Below are 18,781 nucleotides of genomic sequence, written 5' to 3' on the forward strand. Positions count from 1 at the left end.
AGGGGCCCCGAGTGTCCAGTCCCCTGGATTTCCTCCTGATGATGGGGCGACGGCAGGGTGTGGTTATGATGCGTGCTGTTCTGTCCGTGCAGCAAACACGTGACAGGCAGCTCGTCTATAATTTGGGTTCTGCTGGTCTGGGGAGGGTCTGAGGCTGGAAACGAGTGTGTGCTAACTGCTGCGGATGGTGTTACCATGATGTTACCGGGAGCCCAGGGCACCCCGGGCCTCACCGTGCGCAGCCGCTGATTGGCTGGGAGGGGTCACGCAGGCCTGGCCTGCTAGCACTGGGGCCCCTTTGGGGTAGGACCTGCTCCCTGCCCCCGAGGAACGCTCCAAATGTGGGAGGTTAGTGTCTTCCTGAAACAGGTTTAGATCTGGAGCAAACCGGTCGCCGTTGCTAAGCTCTGACGCTAATGCCTGAAATGACATTTGTCACCTTTTGTCTCTTCCCCTCCACGTCCAGATCCACATAGACATCCCGCGAATGACTCCAGAGGCCTTACTACTTCAGCCCACGGTGACGGAGGTGAGAGCTGCACCGGACGGGCCTGTGGGGGCGGCTCCCTCCGTTGGGGGGTTGGCTGCCCGCTTCCCTAGCAAGATGGTTGGTGCAGTTGGGCTGCTTTGCCCACCAGCAGGGTTGGGGGCGGCCCTGTGGACACAACTGCCGACAGAAGTGGCTCATTGTTCTTAAAATATTCTTACTGTGTCATGATCCGCACAAAAGAATACAGGTGGTGCGTGTGTATGTGGAGGAAACACGACCCCACTACCCGTTTCTGGACTCAGAACCCCACGCAAGTGTGACCACCCGTCTGGGGCTGCGTGCTGTCCTCCTGCCTCTGGGAGCCCCTCCCTCCCTGGGAGCTGACCCCTGTCCTGACTGTATGTGGGATTCTTCACGACGCAAATGCATGTCCTGTGACACGGACAGGACCCCTCACGGAGTCTGGTCTGCATGACTCGTTTCTGCCTCTACATTGTTTCCTGACATTGAGCTAATCTGTGTGTCTAGCTGCATAATAGTCGGTTACTGAAATATTCCACACTTTCTGCAGCCTGTTTCCTGTTGGTGGGCGTTTGGGGGTTTCTGATGTTTTGTTGTGGGAACTGTGTGCCCTGGAACCTTCACGTGCATGTGCGCAGGTGCCCACAGGCCAGGCCTTCGAGGGTACTCTCGAACAAGGGAGGTTGCAGGGTGTGCACCCATGGACTTCTGTGACCACGTGCACACCTTCCCGCCCGTCGTACTAACTCAGTGCTCGCCTGGGAGTGTGCGAGGCCGGCCTGGCGCTTCGCGCCCTTGCCGGGCCTGGGTATCGCCAGCCTGTTCATTTTGCCTCTGGCGGGTATGCTTGTTGTGGTCCTGTGCCCGTTTCTCTGGTTACTGCTGGGCAAGCATCTCTTCTGTGTTCGTGGACTCCTGTGTCCGTCTTCTGGGAAATGCTTCGTCCTGTCTTTTGCCCATTTTTCGTTTGGGGTGTTGATCTAATTTTTATTGGTTATCTATCTATATGTTAGGGATTTTGACTTTTTGTCGGTTTGTATGTCGCAAATAGCTTCTCCCACGCCGTGGCTTGTGTCTCCCTTTCTTCTCGGTGATCAGAGCAGGGATGCAGTTTAACTGCCTCATCGGTAACCGGTCAGTCCCTGCACCACTGTGGACTCTGCCCTCGCTCGCGTTTGCAGTGTCACTTCCGGTTTTGTCATTGGCACGTTCGCATAGACCTTGTTTTGGTGCTGTCTGCCCCGTGTTCAGGCCTCATCGCTTGTTAATTCAGCCTGATAGTGAGTTAATATATACGGTGGGAGTGTTCACACCCCCACTAATTCCTCTCCAGAATCGATCGTGTGGTCTTAGACCTTCGCTCGCCCACACAAAGCTCAGTCAGATGGCCACCGTTTTGCTTTTGAAACCTGATTTATTATCATTGTGCGGAAGGAACCTGGAGACCCATTTGGGAGAACTGACATCTTTATGAAATTCAGTCATCACTTTCGTGAACATGCTGATTCCCTATTTTTAGGCCATTTTTAATGCCTTTCAATGAAGTTTTAAGATTTGTTCCGTAAAAGGTCTTGCATATATTTTATTAATTTCATTCTTAGTTATCATATATTTTGTTGTTATTATAAGTGGTATCTCTTTAAAGTTGAAATGTTTTTGTTTGAAACATTTGTTTTGCATCTTGATTGCCCCAGTAAATGCACTTTTAAACTTGGACGTCTCTTATCTGTGCAGTAAGTGTGTTAAAAAAAAGAAAAATCCAGGATTATTAAAGCAGAAGTACTTATCCGATACTTATTGATTGTATACCAGAAAAAGAGAACATCAGTTTTCCACAGAAGTAGTCATTTTAAGATACTTCTCTTTGATTGTCCTTTTCAGTGCTTGTGCTTACTGTATCTGGAAAACAAGAGATAACCTCTTTTTTAGTTATTTTTTACATGGAAAATAGAGTCTGCCACAAGTCCTTTGGTTTATTTCTATACTTTTTCAACCACTTGACACATTCCTTGTAGAGCTGAGCTCACAGACCTCTCGCTTTCAGAGAGGGGGAGCCGTCACTGCCAGTGGGTGTCGGCTGGTCTGCTTACGTGGACGGCCGGGGACCGTGATTCCTTTGGTGCGAAGCGCCTCTGCTCCGGCAGCTGGTGTCTCTCCCTCACGATTTCTGCTCGGCTCTCGTGTGCCCCTGGGGGCTCAGGCTTGTCCCGGCCCCGCCAGAGGGTAGCCCGTCCCCAGGGCACATGGGCTTCGGGGAGCAGAGGGGTGATTTGGGACAGTGTTGTGTGGGGGACACAAAGTGCTGAGCGTGGGGCTTCCAGGGGGAGTGTGGGAATGTTGGTCCTGGGTGTTGGACCCACCGTGGGGGTCAGGACTGGACGTCGGCACCGCAGCACGGCCGCGTTGGTGACCGCCCAGTGCCGCGCGCCGGCCGTGGGTCGGCTGCTCCTCCGCTCTTGCCTTACACCTCGTGGCCCACGCTGGCTGCCCAGGCTCCCACGTCACGTTCGCGTTCCACCAGCAGCAGTGATGAGGCGCGGCAGAGAAGACGTCCTGGAGAAGTGACTCGTAGCGCTTCTGCCTGGATCCCACGCCTGTGCTTCCTTCCTGGACCAAACCCGAAGCCTGTGACTGTGACGTCAGTGGGTCATGTGCCCACTGAAGGCTGGGCTTCTGGTTACTCAGGGGAAGGGTTCCCGCCAGTCTGTCCGCATGTCCATTCGTCAGGTGATGCTGGGCTCTGCTCTGTTGTCTGCTCCCCCACCCCCGCCCCCCTTCCTCCTGTCAGCTCTACTAAAGTCTAATTGACATACAGTAAAACCCACCTATTTTAAGGGCACAGCTAGGTTAGTTTTGACACCTGTATGTGGGAATATAAGCATTTGAATCATGACATGGGACACTTCATCACCCTGAAGAGTCCCCGCGTGTCCTTTTGCCGCCAGTCTCCCATGCTCGCCCCCTGCCAACTCCTGACCCACTTTCTGTCCCTAAGGTCTGCCCCTAGGACTTCGTGGGAATGACTTGTGACTGCTTCTCTTCCTGGGACAGTGCCAGCCATCCACATGTCACATGTCACTGAGGTGCCTCAGCGTGTTACCCATTCACCCGTTGATGGGCACAGGGCTTCTTTCCAATTTGGGGCAATTGCAAACTAAATTGCCCGTGGACCTCCATGTGCGGGTCTGGCGAAAGCGTCTCTTTTCCCTCTCTGCTAAGTCCCCAGGTCATAGGGTAAGTGGTGTTCATGTACTTGGAAGAAATTGCCCTCTGCCTTCCAGAGTGGCCGCACCCGTTTGCCTTCCCAGCAGCAGTGACTGACAGTTCTAACTGCCCATAGCCCAGTCTCTGTAATGTTGGCGCTGTCAGTGGTTGTCGGGGCCCTAACTTGCATCTCCCTGTGGACTAACGCTGGGGAGCGTCTTTTCTGCTGACGGACCGGGCACAGGGCTTTCTTGCTGACGTGTCTGTTTCATTCTTCGCTCTTAGCTAATTGCCTTTAACGCCTTCAGCCTACCTGCTCCCTGGCTCCCTCCGACCTGAGTCAGGCTCCTGGGGCGGGGCCTGGGAATTGCTATTTTAAGGAGGCTCAGCCGGATTTGGGGGCCACAGGACTTAGCTTGTTTAACTGCTGATGTGGGGTGGGGGGCTTGAAGTGAGCGAGAGGCGACGAGGGTGCGGGATCGTCCTTGCCTAGTGCTTGCCCAGAAGCAGGACAGCTGGAGCCAGTGGTCTTTACCAGGAGGTCCGCGCCCCTCGCTCCCAGGGGCAGGGCGCCTTCCAGAACTCCCGCTCCCAGCTGTGGACGAGGACCCTGTGGGTGACTGCTGGACTCCCCAGGGACCCCGTGACCCGGGTTCTGCTCGTCTCTCCAAGCTGCACCTGAGCAGACCTTCTAGATGTCCTTTCAGCCTGTGCCCAGCGCCCCCAGCAGTGTGTGCACAGAGCGCCTGCTCACCGGGCTGCCCTGTCTTACCTGCCACCTGCCTCTCAGGGTCCGTCCGCTTCCTCCTGGGCCTTCAGCTCCACCCGGACCGTCCCCTTGTCGGAGACGCTGTCCCTGCCGACCCCGTCTGATGTCAGCACCGGCCTCTCGCTTTCGTTCACACTATGTTTTATGGCACTTGGTTTCGGCTTGTATTTGACTCCTTGTTTTTGATGTGACACCCTCTACCTGTGCTCGCACGTCAGCTCCCGAGAGCAGGGCCCTGGGCCCCTCGCGGTGTCCTTGGTGTCGCCTGGGCCCTCATGGCACTTCGGACAGTTTGTTGAAGTTAGTCAGTGATCTTTTTATCCACCATTGTTGTTTGAAAGTAACATTCAGGACTTTCTGGCCACTCGACCTTCTCAGCTCCTGTCCAGTCCAGCGGTGAACAGACTCGGCCTGTCACTGAGAAGTGTGGATTCTGCCCTGTGGCCCTCTGGCTGCTGTGTTTGGTGCAGTGAGTTTAGTGGAAGAAACATACTCGAACCGTCTTCAAGCATCGCAGTGGGGCCTTTTCATCCTCCTACCGAGTGGCTTTTCCTCCACAGTTATTACATTATCTGCCCTCTGGTGACCTGATGCTTTAGAGCAGTTTCACAAATTGGGGAAATGAGATGCTTTCCCCAATTAGCCACGGAGAAGTGATGTCTCATTACATTTAATCAGACACAGAGGATAATGAAACATGCAGGCTTTTTAAACCACATTATTTATGTGCAGTTCTTGGAAGGGGCGGTGAGTTGTCCGTGGCCCCAAAGGGATGTTTCCCGGGCGGTGGATGGCGGTGGAGCCCACGTCCGTTCATGCCACACTCTCCCCGGTGTGGGCTTGTGTGGACCTTGGGAGGAGCGGGGGCTCCACCACACCTAGGCCCCGCGTGGGCGGGAAGCAGCCGCCTCTGGAGGCACAGCTGTTGGCTCTGTCCTCCTGAATCGGGCCAAGTCAGAGGTTCTGGCTTCGGCTCGTGCGGTTCCTCTGCCGGGAGGGCTGCTCGCCGGCCTTCTCTGCTTGGCCCACCCCTGGACCTGACCGTCACCCCCACTCCTGCCACAGCTGGTCTGTAGCCCACGAGTTTCCCATTCCTGCACCTGGGCTGTGTTGTGAGGAGTCTGTGTCTCGTAGACGAAACTCGGTGAGGTCAGCAGCCTCCACCCCGGTGCCTCACAGACATTTGCTGGATTGAATCAGTGGGTGTCTGAGCTGTTTTGCTGGGATTCTGGCCGTGGCTGATGGCTGTGGCTCCCTCTCCTCAGGCTGCAAGCTCTGTGAGGTCAGGGCCTGGGTCCATTTCCCTCCATTCAAGCTGAAGAAATAGAGCTGAAGAAATAGAGCCAGGCTGGAATTGTCGAGGTCCTTTCTGTGTCCCTCCCCAAACATTTTCTCGTCTTCTGACAAGTATCCACTCTCTTGAGTTTTGGTTAATTATTCTCTTGCTTTCCTGCATGGTTTTGTCACACGTTTACATGCATATGAGGGTTTCGCCTGTTTTTATTCTTTATTTTGAATAGATTATGCCAAATCTGGTCATTTGCGATTCTCTTTAGGTCACAGCATGACAGTTTTAATCCCCACCCAGTGATGCGTGGAGGTGTGGCTGGTTTCCCTGCCCTTGGTGTTCCCTTGTGGGTTCCACAATATATGTGGCCCCCTTCCTTCCTGTGCTTCCTCCCGGGATGTCGCTGTGAGCGCTGGTGTAGGAGCCCAGTGTTCCCGTGTGACGGTTCCCCCAGGGTGTCCAGCAGGGGTGGCGTGTGGGCTGGTGTGGGCTCACGCCCTGAGGACAGTGGCCGGTGCTGGCCCCCTCACTGCCACGTGGAACCGTTGATGGGTGGTGTGCTTGAACTGGCTGGTGGGTATGAAGTAGTGGCTCGTGCTTCTCATTTTCATTTCCCGAATTGTTGATGGCGTATCTTTTCGTAGGTTTCTGGCCGTCCGCTTCTCCCCTCTTGTGAAATGCTCATGTCCCATATTTCTGTTGTGTTGTTTGTCGTTTGTTCCACTGATTTGTAGGACTTCCTATGAGGTTCTGTTTCTGTTTTGGATCTATATGGATACGTGTTTCCTTCTTTTAGTTAGTAGGTTTTTGCGCCTGCTGGTGAAGAGAACTGTCTTAGTTTAACGTCGCCACTTTCCTTACAGTCAGGCCTTTTGGTGTCAGACTTCCTGTCCAACCTCACGGTCTCAGAGAAGGCGTGTTTCTTCTAAGAGTTTTACACGTTTGCCTTTTACATTTAGGGCCGTAGTCCCTGGAGCTGACTGCGTGGAGTTTGAGGGAGCAGCCCCGTTTCTGTAGAAGTTCCCCACTGGACAGGCGCTGTGCCCCTTGCCCACGTGGCAGCTCTGTTGTGTGTTGGGGGCCCCTCCTGGCCTCTCAGCTGTTCCGCTGTTGTCGGTCCCCTCGTCCCCATGCCAGCTTCCTCTTGTCTTGGTTATGTGGCCTTAATGTCTGGTAGGAGAGGCCACTGATGTCTGGTCTCGGTTCTGGGCTGTTCTTGACCTTTCACTTGTGTATGTAAATTTATAATCAGCTTGTTACGTTTCGTGAAACTCTCCAAAAGCACACTGAATCTATTGATCAGTTGGAGAGAATTAACATTTTGTTTTTGCATTTATTTAGTTCTTCTGATCTTTTATTTTTAAACAGTGTTTTTTCCTTAAATATATTGCCCAGCCTATGAAATCTACCATTAGATACATATCTTTTTAAATGGTATCTTTAAAATTTTTGATTGCACTGTCCAGGTTTTTCTTGATCTTATATAGAAGTGCAGTTGACTTTTTGTAGGTTAATCCTTTATCTGGAATACTTACTAACCTCTTTCATGAACTTTATTTCATGTGTAGGTGTAGGTGAGGTTTTAAAGAACTTAATCATATCATTTGTGAATGAAGACAGTTTCGTTTTTGCTTTCTGTTCTGTACATGCATTTGTCTCTTTTATTTGTTCTGTTTTGCTGGCTCAGACTTCCACCACAGTATTGGATATAAGTGGTGAGCGCAGCCACCTGGTGTCACGGCTGAGTTTAAAGGGACGTCTGTTAACGTCCTTGCGGTATTTATTCTATGTTTTATGCATCCTCTTCAGCATGTTAGGGACAGTGCCTTGCTCAGGGTTTTAAAATCATAAATAGGTGTGAAGGTTTATTAAATCCTTTCCCTGCCGTCTGAGCCAATAATATGTGTTTGTTCCTTTATTCTGTTAATGTGGTGAGTTTTGTTGGGTAGACTTCCTGGTATTGAGATCTACTTCCCGAAGGAAAGTCGATTGGTCAGGATGGAGCTTTTTAGCCTCGGGTTGTGTTTACATCTCATGGTGTTGTGCTGCCTGAGGTGGAAGCTCATTGCTCTTTAATTTGAGAAAAGCTCTTGGAGCCGCCCTTGATTTGTCCTTTATGCTGTGACATGTGATCCTATGAGCTGTGTTGACTCTTCAGTCTGGCAATAGTGACACTGTGATTGTTTTGTTGGAAAGTGTTGTTTCCTTCTTGTACTTCAGTTGTGAGTGTAATGCAGCAGCTGTGTTTGCGAACCTGTCAGGACACCTTGAGCGCAATGTGCGAAGTAAATCCACATATGTGAGTGCAGCGACAGTTGAGTAATTCACACAACAAATATGGCGTTGCTGCTTCTTGGAGAACAGCACGTTATTAATTACATTGTAATCATAGTCAGTCCTGTCTTAGTGAACGCGGCGTGTCTTCCATGTGACAGACGGCTGCCTTTCAGTCCACGTTACAGGTTGGTTAGAGACTCTCACTTGGTTTCGTCATCAGGTCTTACAATTCACTTAGGGGAACGGTCCTTGAGTCATGTTACAAACACTTGTGTTGGAAATATCTTCTTACTGAGCCCACGTGGCTCCAGGATTTCGGGGGCTGTAAATCCCACAGGTCTTCTCAACGGAACTGTGTATTTTGTTGCTCCTCTCACAGAAATTATCTGCATAGCACTTTATATGCAGTAAAGTTTTGTTGCTGGTACATATGGTTGAAATATGATGTTTTCAAATTTCTGAAATCAGATTTTTTTATAGGTAACCATGAGTACAGTGACACTTTCAATTCCAGTGTATTTCGTCTTTTCAGCACGCAGGGCATCTCCGCCCCTGAGCACAGTGAGCTGCGGGTGCCCGGTGCTGCTGTGGGGCGAGCGCAGGGCAGGAGACGCGGCTTACAAAGTGAAGACAGGAAGAGCTGCGGTCGGGGGCCCCGGGAGCCCCTCCAGCAGCCCTCTGTGGCAGAACCAGTGTGTTTCTCTTTTTAAAACCTTTCCTGGCACTCAGGCTATTGAAGTTTGGCAAGCAAACTAGGAATACCTGTCGTGTTTTCATTTTTTCAGCCCTGGTGGAAGCACATTGTAGCAAGTGTTTTTATTATTGTCATTGGGAATCGGTTGATGTGCAGAAAAGATACTTTGGGAAGAGTTTAAAGTTTGAGCTACGGACTTGAATGAGTTCCCAGCTCTGACAAAGATGAGAGTATGAGGAGTGTCAGCAGAACTTCCGGAGCCCCAGGTCCAGTGAGCTTTCCTGTCCGAGCCCCTTAGGTCGGCCTGCGTTCCGCCAGACGCCCACCGGGGGTGCCTGCCCTGTGGTCTCGGGGAGACGGCCTCACCGCCTACCCCACCACGTCCGTTTAGATGTGCCTTAGTGCCGGGCAGACCCTGTGCTCCGTGCCGTGAACTAGACCACCCGCTTCCACCCGTGGTCCTGAGCAGTGAGGCCCTGTTGTTCCCACGACAGCTGTGCGTAGACACCTGGAGTTTGGACACCCCAAGTTGTGTGTGCTGGGCCCCCCTGAAATGCCAGTGGACAACCGCTGGGCATGGGGGTGACTCTGAGTGGGTGTGGTCTCTGCAGCGTGAGCTTCCATGTGTGGAGAATAGGCACACGTGATGGAGGCCATTGAGCGCCTGTCAAGTCGTCACCAAGACCAGCTGGTGTGGGGCCTGAGGGGACAGCCGGAGGCAGGGTGATTTGTGGGGACACTGGAAGTAGGAGGTAACACCAAGCCTGTTCCCCCAATTCTGGGAGCCTTCTCTTTCCTGACCTGGTCCTGGAGAAGCCCAGGGCTGCCCGCCCTCCCCTGTGTCCACTCAGGGGCCTGGGGTACCTGCAGGCCGACCGTGGGGCAGCGCAGGGCACAGGCGGCTCGCGTGGGCCTGGGACCCTCGTCCTTGTGCGAAACTCCACTGGGAGGGTGACGTGGGCTTCCAGCCTGCAGGCTCAGCTGCGTTTGGTTTGCCGGCTGGCTGGGCCTCCCCTCCTGGATTCCTGGCGTGGTCCCTCTGCTTTTTGACCCTTGGTTTTGGTGACCCATTGGTTCTTACTTTTGCCTTGGGGACTTCCGACCAACTCTGTGCGTGTGGATCCCAGGAGCTCTGAGGAATAGGGTCTCGGTGTGGCCTGCACTGCCTGTCCTCCGGGCACCTCCCTGGGTCGGGTGACAGAGGACATGCCAGAGCTGCTTTTCTCTGGGGTGTGCTGTCATTGCGAGGTCACCTCAGTGGGGAATGTCCTTTAGACCATTCTTCTCCGGTTTCTTTTTCAGTTGAGACTGAGGTGGCAGCAGGGGCCTTGAGTAAGTGGCTGGGGACTGGGGTGGCAAAAGCTGGGGAGAGAAATGCTTGCTCCCAGCCTGCCTCGACGAGCATCAATTCAGGGGGACCATGTGCTTAATTCGTGCCTCCTTCAAGTGTCACATTGTTAAGCTGGGAAATCGCCTGCTTGAGAAAGTGGTACAAAAGCGCTTGTTTATGATGTGTTTGTTTTTCTTCCCCACCAGTCTGAACAGAGGCTTAGAAAGGGCTCAGTGTCCTCTTTGAACGAGCGCTGTACAGCGCGGGCGTCGATGTCTGACGCACACGGCCCTCTGCCTGGGGCTGGCTCCCTTTCCCTGCTGATGAGCTCGCTGATCTGTATAGAGCTCGTTACGACGGTGCTCAAACGGCAAAATAATTTCGCGGTAACCCTCAGAGACACCATCCTGTGCTCTCTGTCGCGAGCACTCTTCTGCTTTGCGTGCCGGTGACAGCGTGCGAACATGGAAACATCCTAAGTCAGGTCTTCAGAGACCTTGGTGTGAAATGAGCTGAGGTCATGAGGTCTGGAGCTCTCACTCCCCACGGGGAGGCTGTGGGGCCCCGGGCCCCCGGTGCCTCATTAGATGACTTGGGAGGAGTTTTGTAACGATGCTCAGTGGCTTGGACTGGAATCGGTGCTGGGTTTTGTGGTTTGAAAACACAGAGCAAACTCCTAGGCACTGACTTAAGACAAGAGATACAGAGTAAACCAGTCAGTGAAAATAACCGAAAGAGACCCCGCACCCTAAGCAGGCGGCGCCCCGTTACTGCCTCACAGTCTGGCCTGTGCCGGCCGCCGAGCTGCTCACAGCCTGACCAGCAGCCGATGAAGTCAGGTCTGCACTGGGCTCCTGCAGCAGCCCCGCCTCCCGGGCCGCACAGCCCTGAGTCCTGTAAGAGAGCGCGGAGCGCGGGGGTGGGAGCTGGGAGAGGAGCCTGGACGCTGAGGCTGCTGCACGGCCCACGGTGGACACGCGGGGCAGCACTAGCATGGGTGGCGGGGGCTGAGGGAGCCTCCGCGGTGGCCCGGGCTGGGCGCTGGGTCCCTGCTGCCTGGAGGGTTCCCGCAGGCCCTCCTCAGGCAGGTCAGGACTCAGGCTTCTCCTCTGTCCTTCTGGATTCATGGTCCCAGTGTCACCAGCCCTTCTCTTTATGTGGCATCTTTTCTATGCGATGCAATTAATGGAGAGTTTTATCCTCAGGGAGTCTAGGCAAGGCTGATCTGTGTGTCACCTTTTATGAGACAGGCTTCTGCCAGCCGCCTTAGGTAGGTGGCTGCAGGTGTTCTGTGGGTGGTGGGTGGTCCTCGGCTGCGCTAGGTGACGCCGAGGCTGGGGGGCTGGGACCTGCAGGTGGCCTGTTGGGGGCAGAGCCATGGTGGCTTCCTGCCGCACCCCCGGGGTGGCAGGCCGGTTTACTGACAGCAGGAAGAGAGGCTGAAGGAAACTGAAGCAAGCTATTGACCTTTTCTTTCCCCTTTCTAAATCATCGGAGTTTTCTTATTTTCTAAGTGAATAGCTGCTGAAGGGAAATACTAGCAAGAAGACGAGTGGTTCTCGGTGCCGCGTCGTTTGCTCTCACCGCAAGAAGGACCGAGCGCTTCCCCAGGTGAACGTCAAGGTGAAGGGCAGGGCCATGTGGGGCGACGAGGGGCGGCACTTAGTGGGCGAGCACTCGGAATCGCAGGAAGGGCTGCGTTCCGCTGTCCGCTGCCCGGAGCCGGGCAGGTGGTCTGCAGACGGCTCACAGGCGGCTCGTTCCTGGGGATGTTTAGACTCTTGTCCTCCATGAGCCGGCTCCATGCTGATGGGCAGCCTGAGTGCTTTGCTCGGTTCACCCGCAGGGTCTCCCCGTGCCGTCCTTGACTGTGGCAAGAGGAGAATCTTTTCCACAATAAACATAGAAACTCTCCATGTGTGGAAGCAGGTCGTCCTGTGAACGTGACCGCTCACTCTCAGCCGCACGTACGAGGTTCCAGCTCTGCGCCGCCCTGCTGGCCTTGCCGGTGTTGGGGTTCTCTCCTCTCCTTCCTTCAGGACAAGTCCTTCTCGTCCTTCACAGCCCTGTCGACCTCTCTCCGAGGCCTCCCACCCTCCCCTCAGTCCGCGTCCCCTCTCAGCAGGGAGGGGCCTGAGGTCCAGACGGGTTGGCCTCTGAGGACCAGGTCTGGAACGTCACTTGATAGAGAAACAATGGGAAAAGCTGGTCAGAAATGCAGCAGACAGCCAGGCGCTGTCTGTCCGAGTGAGCAGCTGAACGGGACGTCCCGGTGCTCCCGGTGATGCGGAGCTCTGGGAACAGGAAAGGGAGGCTCAAAATGAGGGGCCGAGGGGACCTGAGTCATGTGCACCTCCATTCAGCCTCCATTCAGAGGGTTCCAGAGTTCTCCTCCATGCCTGTGACATGCCAGGACTAAGAACACCCCAGTGAGTGAGATGGAGGAAGACCCTTCATCCAGGGAAGAGCCGCAGGCGTGGAAGAGGGGTGCTGTTCGAGATGGGGTGATAAAGGGAGGTGTCTGTCTCTCAGGAGGTGGCCTTTGAACAAGCTCTTGTTCTAGAATCATGGGAGCCAGAGGAAGTGTGGGAGCCGGGCATCCCAGGCCGAAGAGCCTGCCAAGGCCCTGAGGTAGGGACACAGTGGTGGGTCTGGTGAGAGGACCCGTGGAGGTGATGGCGTGAGGAAGGGGGCGGCAGGCCCAGCACCTTGCGGTTGTGGCCAGCAGCCGGCACTGTGTCCTTATGTCCTGGGAAGCCACAGGGACAGCCTTTGTGACCTGATGTCCTTTACGGTTGAGCAGCTCCCTCTGCTGCTCTGTGGGATGTGGAGTCCAGGGGCTGCTCGGGGAGACCAGCTAGGAGACTGTCACAGCGGACTACCCGTGGGACGACAGCCACTCGGCTGGTGGCAGTGGACCTGGAGGAGGGGCTGAAGCCGGCTGTCTTTGGAGGCCGCCTCAGTGCCCGTGGCATTCAGGAGTCACAGCTTTCTCCACGAGTCTCAGGACTGGCTCAGGGCGCCATGGCCCCACAGCGTGCTTCTCCGAGGTGGGAGAGCCAGGCTCTGCGCCGCGTGTCACTAACCCTCCACGGGACATACTCTTTTCACCACTTCAGCTGGCCTGCATCTTTAAAAGCCATTTTTGTTTTATGTTTGAAATACCTGTCCCTTTATATTTACATGTTGCTAGGATTAAAGTCTTAAAAGTGTACTTTTCAGGTTATTGAGAGTGACCAAGCAGAGTGAAATCTAAATAACTTGAACTGAGTGATCGCTTTCCTTAATTAATAGGAAGTCTGGCTGCTCAATTTCCCCCCAAAGCAATATAAATACACTCTTTTAAGAGCATTAATGTCTGGGCTGGCCCTGAGCTTCTGGAAGGCGGGGGAGGCTGAAGCCTGCTCAGCGGCTCGGACGGGGATCAGAAGGCAATGCTCAGCTCCTGTGCTGTCCTGTAAACAGCGCTGTCCAAGTGCTCGTGTGTTTGCTGCCTGAGGCGTGGCCACCTCCTCACTGCCTTCTTCATCCTCGTCCACGGAGTGCCCACTTCAGCTGCCCCAGGGGAGGCTCAGGTGGCACCTAGCTCGGCTTGCTCTGGGCTCAGAGAAGTCTGTGTGGACTGAGCCAGGAACCCACGCCAGCCCGGTCTCCCTGGCAGCGTTCTCAGACCTTCCGTGGCCCGGGAATCACAAAACACTCCTTCCTGAGACCCACACAGGCAGGGAGCCTCCCTGGGTCAAGCTGGCAAAGGCATCTGTACCAAATTGCCACTGTCTCTGGGGCTTTGCTGGTGGCCAGGTGACCCAGCAGGGCCATGGCTGCTGTGTTTCTGCCTCGTGGCTGAGAGGCTGGGGCCCCAGAGAGAGGGTTACCTGCCTCCTCGTCTGTCCTCTTGGCCAACCGAGGTGTCCCCGCGCTGGCTGCGAGCCCGGCATCCAGCTTCAGCGGGGGTGACGTGCCTGATGCTGGGGCGTCATCCACCGCTCAGTGTTTACACGCGAGAAATGCTTAATGGGGCCGCATTGCTGAGTGAGTTTGGTCTTTCGGTCATGTTTAACATATTCAGTTCTCGCTAGAAAGCTGTTGATTTAAAATGAAAAATGTGTACGGATATATCCGCACGAGTGTTATTCTTCAGCAGGTACTTACCGGGTGCCCGCGGTTACCGGTGCTGCGTGGGGGGAGGTGCCCGCCTGACGTTTTTGTTCCTTCGGAAAAGCACAGCGGATGCTGTGGGCGGCTGTGGGCCCTGGGCTCAGGCCCCTCCGTAAACGCCGGACTTGGTGCTGACTGGGGGTGGGGGGCGTCCACACTACAGCTCAGTGGTAGTTAGGGATGTGGGCCCTCGCAGGAAGGGACTGCCCTCCTTGGGGACAAACACAATGGCCTTTGCGAGGGTGGCTTGTTTGGGAAGGATGTAATCCGCCCTCAGCTCTGGGCAAACCTGCACTGCCAGCCTTGGTGGCGGGAGGCCCAGGGGCAGCAGGGAGCCCACAGCCAGGCGGGAGCCGGTGGGTGAACCCCTAGGGCCGCAGGAAGGCTCTGTAGGGCACTGCCCCGGGGACAAGGGGTCCATGTTCACAAAGCAGGACTGGTGGGGAGGGAGCCTTTGGTAGCAGCCTCCCTGAGGGGCAGCGCCTGAAGTGAATCTGAAAGCTCGGGAAGGAAGGGAGGGAAGGCTTTCTAGGCAGCGGTCCTGCTAGCAGGTGACAGCCTGGCGGGCAGAGACGCCTGCTGTTAGAACATGGTGCTGGGTCGGGGTGCGGGTGGGGGACCGCGAGGCAGGGACCCCCAGGGGAGGCCAGGGTGCTGTGCTGTGGACTGGGCCCCATTGGGGGCGGGGCCGTGTGGGGTCTTTCAGCCGGGCTTCGCGCAGGGGGTCCGCGTGGTGGAACTGTGTGCACCTCCGTGAACTAACCACCTGTCTGAGCAAAGACGGAGCAGAGCGGGCGGGCCTGAGTGACGGTCCACGGGACGTGAGCTTCGCCAGGCGGGTAAAAGGCTGCCGTCGCCCCCACGGTCGTGGTCGGGGAGAGTGTGGTGGTGGGAAGAAGGCGCTGCGTGTGTTTCCCGGACGGTGCCTACTTCTTAGTGGTTAGAAAACATGTTTAAAAAAAGAACAAAAAACGCCTGAGCTCAGAGGTACAGAAAACAGACTGGTGTTTGTCAGTTCTGGAGGGTGGGTGCGTGAAGTGGGTCAAAATAAAAGTAGTAAGTTCTGGGGTGTGACGTACAGCATGGTGACCACAGTTGTGGGACTGTATTGCCTGTTTGAGAGCTGCTGGGATCTTAAAAGTCATCACAAGAAAAACAATGATAACGTGTGGTGACGGATGGCAGCTAGACATATTGTGGTGATCATTTCACAATATATACAAACATTGAATCATTACATTGTACACCTAGAACTAACATAATGCTGTATGTCAGTTATCTCTCAATTAGAAGAAAAAGTGTCTTTACCTTATGAGGGAAATTCAGAGCCTCCATCCATCCATCCACCCACCTACCTACCCTCCCATCCGTCCTTCCTTCCAGCCATCTACCCGTTCGTCCATTCACCTGCTCTTCTGTCCATGCATCCATGTAGCCGTCCGTCCGTCCGTCCGTCCGTCTGTACATCCGTTGGTTTAGCAGGTGGCAGCTAGTCCATCCACCCATCCATCCACCCACCTCCCCATCCCTCTACTAACCTGTCGCTCCCTCCCTCCCCTTCCCTTCTCCCTCCCCCGTCCCCCCAGGAATGTTCGCCCTTAGACCAGGTGCCAGGCAGCCATGTGTACTCAGTACCCAAGGGGCCTGGAGGGGCAGAGAGCATCTCGTGTCAGAGCCAGCTCGTGTGGAGGCACGGAGCCCAGGGGTTGGGGAAATAGTGTGTATTGCTGCTTGTGTGTCATAAAAAAAATAAAATAATTGGAATTTTATGAAAAAGTTAAGCAGCAACTGATTATTTATATTTGTATTTTAATGTTAGCGACAGTGAAAACTATTGATACTATGTATTTTAAATAAAAGAACGCATTTTAAAGTTTCTGATATGTTTGCTTTTTGCTTCACCGCTTGTTTGTTCACTTTTCTTTCAGATTTTTGAAAGGATACTGTTCATCTGGGCGATCCGTCACCCAGCCAGTGGATATGTGCAGGGGATAAATGACCTGGTCACTCCTTTCTTTGTCGTCTTCATTTGCGAGCACATAGGTAAGAGCACGTCCTGCTTCTCCTTCTCACAACATTGACCATGAACATCAGCGGCCTCAGTGTGCAGAGTTGTACCAACACTGACAACGGCCGCCAAGTTTAATGTCGTTAACGATGGCTAACAGCGGAGGAGAATAGTGTCCTCACTGGTGCCAGCTTTAAAACGTCTTTGCATCATGTGCTCAACTGCTGAAGTCACTGAGACACAGTTATTGTTATTAATATCTTGTTTTTAATGTCTGAGGAGAAGTATAATGTATATTTGGGGAGTGTAGTTTCATTCTAATGGCCGTCTGAGCTCGGGCTTTAATGGTTTGGATTTAAATGGCTGAGGTTAAGGTTATAGAATATTAGTTGAATGTTTTGCTTACACGGTAGAAACAATCTCCTTTAATTGCATTTCGGCAGCATTTCATCACCTTACTGCTTTTGATACACTGGTAACATTTCACTTTATGGGAATATTAATTACATGCAAAGTAATTGGTTTAATGGAGGTTTAGGTTGGGTTATGCTGCTTCTCTTTACCGCCTGTTTTCCCTTCCACTTGTGTTACAGCAGCCAACTGTAATATATCTTTCTCTGTTTTGAACATACTTTACGTTTAAAATATTCTGGTAATATAAGCAAGGGATCTACTTTTTAATCCATCTGTGAATAAAAAATAAATCCCAAAGACTGGGCTTTGCTCTTTAGTTGTGATGTTTTATTTAAAGCTAAGTTTTAATGTGTCATCATCTGAGCCTTCCCGACATGGTGTTCGTGTGTTTTTAGCCAGGAAAGTCCCCAGTCGGCCTTGGGGGCCTGTCACTGCGGTTGGGGAGACTGGGTTTCCGCCAGGCCAAGAACGTGGATTCAGTGCATTGTGTTGCAACCTCTCTCACACTTTGTTTCCACTTAGGATTTCATAGGAGGGCTTTTCATTGCTAAGCAACTAATGAGGGCCTGTGCTGCTCACTCCCTGGTTATCGCTGAAGCTGGGGAGAGGCCGGCTCCCCAGAGCCTTTCCCTTTCTGCTTCTCAGCCCCTCCTGTGACAGAGAATGAAAACGTTCTTAATGGCCCTGGAAGAGCAGGACCGCTGTCAGTGGGCTTCAGAGTTGTTAATTGAAACAAGAAGTTCAACTGAGATGTGATTAGAGAATTGATATTCCATGTTAAATAGACCATTTAATTAATGTGGTAAATAAGTTTGTCTTCGTGACTGCCACCGAGTTCCGTCGTGAGACCCAGGCGATCGGAATGTGTTTGCTGGGATGATGGCAAGATGGGGCCAAGGGACGTGAGCGTGGCGCTTGTCCAGAGAGACGGCTGGATGCCAGTGAGTAGGATGCCAGTGGGACGGAGCTGGTCGTCCTGGGAGTGGGGACCGTCCTGGGAGTGAGGACCGTGCAGAGGGCGAGGGCCGGTCCTGTGATTGCTGGGTGTCCGGCCTCTCCCAGGCTTGGCTGAATTAGGTTCGAGGACAGAACTGTGGCCGTACTGCCTGGAGGGGTGTGGCTGTCTGTGAAGGAGTCTGGCGTCAGTCGTTCAGGCGCCTGCACTGCTGGGGTGGGTCACTGTGGACCCTGAGGCTAGAGACGCAGCTCTGCACGCAGCCCGACCGCCTGGATTCAAACCGGGCTCGGCCCCCACCAGCTGCATTCATGGACCTGGGCTTGGGGATGAAACAGCCCCTGTCTCCTTGGTTCTGTGAGGCCCAAGTGAGCTTAGAGCCACGTGTCACACATGCTGAGTGTCCTGGAGTTGTTGCTTTTGACACATAGTTGTATTGTGTCCTTTCACTGTCTCAGCCTGTGGCTTTCCTGCACGTAAAATGGCAGGTCTGTGTGCCTCCTGCGGGTCTGGTTCTGGGTATGGAAAGAGAGGTGTGCAGGGCAGAGGCCAGCGGGCACGTCAGCGGGCACGTCAGCGGGCACGTCAGCGGGCACGCCAGCGGGCACGCCAGCGGGCACGTCAGCGGGCACGTCAGCGGGCACGCCAGCGGGCACGCCAGCGGGCACGTCAGCGGGCACGTCAGCGGGCACGTCAGCGGGCACGCCAGCGGGCACGCCAGCGGGCACGCCAGCGGGCACGCCAGCGGGCACGCCAGCGGCACGCCAGCGGCACGCCAGCGGGCACGCCAGCGGCACGCCAGCGGCACGCCAGCGGCACGCCAGCGGGCACGCCAGCGGCACGCCAGCGGGCACGCCAGCGGCACGCCAGCGGCAGGCACGCCAGCGGCACGCCAGCGCGCCAGCGGCACGCAGAGGCACGCCAGCGGCACGCCAGCGGCACGCCAGCGGGCACGCCAGCGGCACGGGCACGCCAGCGGGCACGCCAGCGGGCACGTCAGCGGGCACACCAGCGGGCACGTCAGCGGGCACGTCAGCGGGCACGTCAGCGGGCACGTCAGCGGGCACGCCAGCGGGCACGTCAGCGGGCACGTCAGCGGGCACGTCAGCGGGCACGCCAGCGGGCACGTCAGCGGGCACGCCAGCGGGCACGCCAGCGGGCACGCCAGCGGGC

General features: G+C 54.6%; 1 protein-coding gene across 1 annotated transcript in view; it reads left to right on the top strand.

Moving 5' to 3' along the window:
- The window catches only part of TBC1D22A (TBC1 domain family member 22A), a 272,552-nt gene that overhangs the window by 92,116 nt on the left and 161,655 nt on the right, over positions 1 to 18,781 (top strand). The window contains exons 7-8 of the mRNA XM_074326597.1: positions 467 to 529; positions 16,160 to 16,274. Coding sequence (XP_074182698.1) covers positions 467 to 529; positions 16,160 to 16,274 — 178 coding nt within the window. The remainder of the gene's footprint in view (positions 1 to 466; positions 530 to 16,159; positions 16,275 to 18,781) is intronic.

This window comes from Rhinolophus sinicus, linkage group LG02 (assembly GCF_036562045.2).
Source record: "Rhinolophus sinicus isolate RSC01 linkage group LG02, ASM3656204v1, whole genome shotgun sequence".
Lineage (NCBI taxonomy): Eukaryota > Metazoa > Chordata > Mammalia > Chiroptera > Rhinolophidae > Rhinolophus > Rhinolophus sinicus.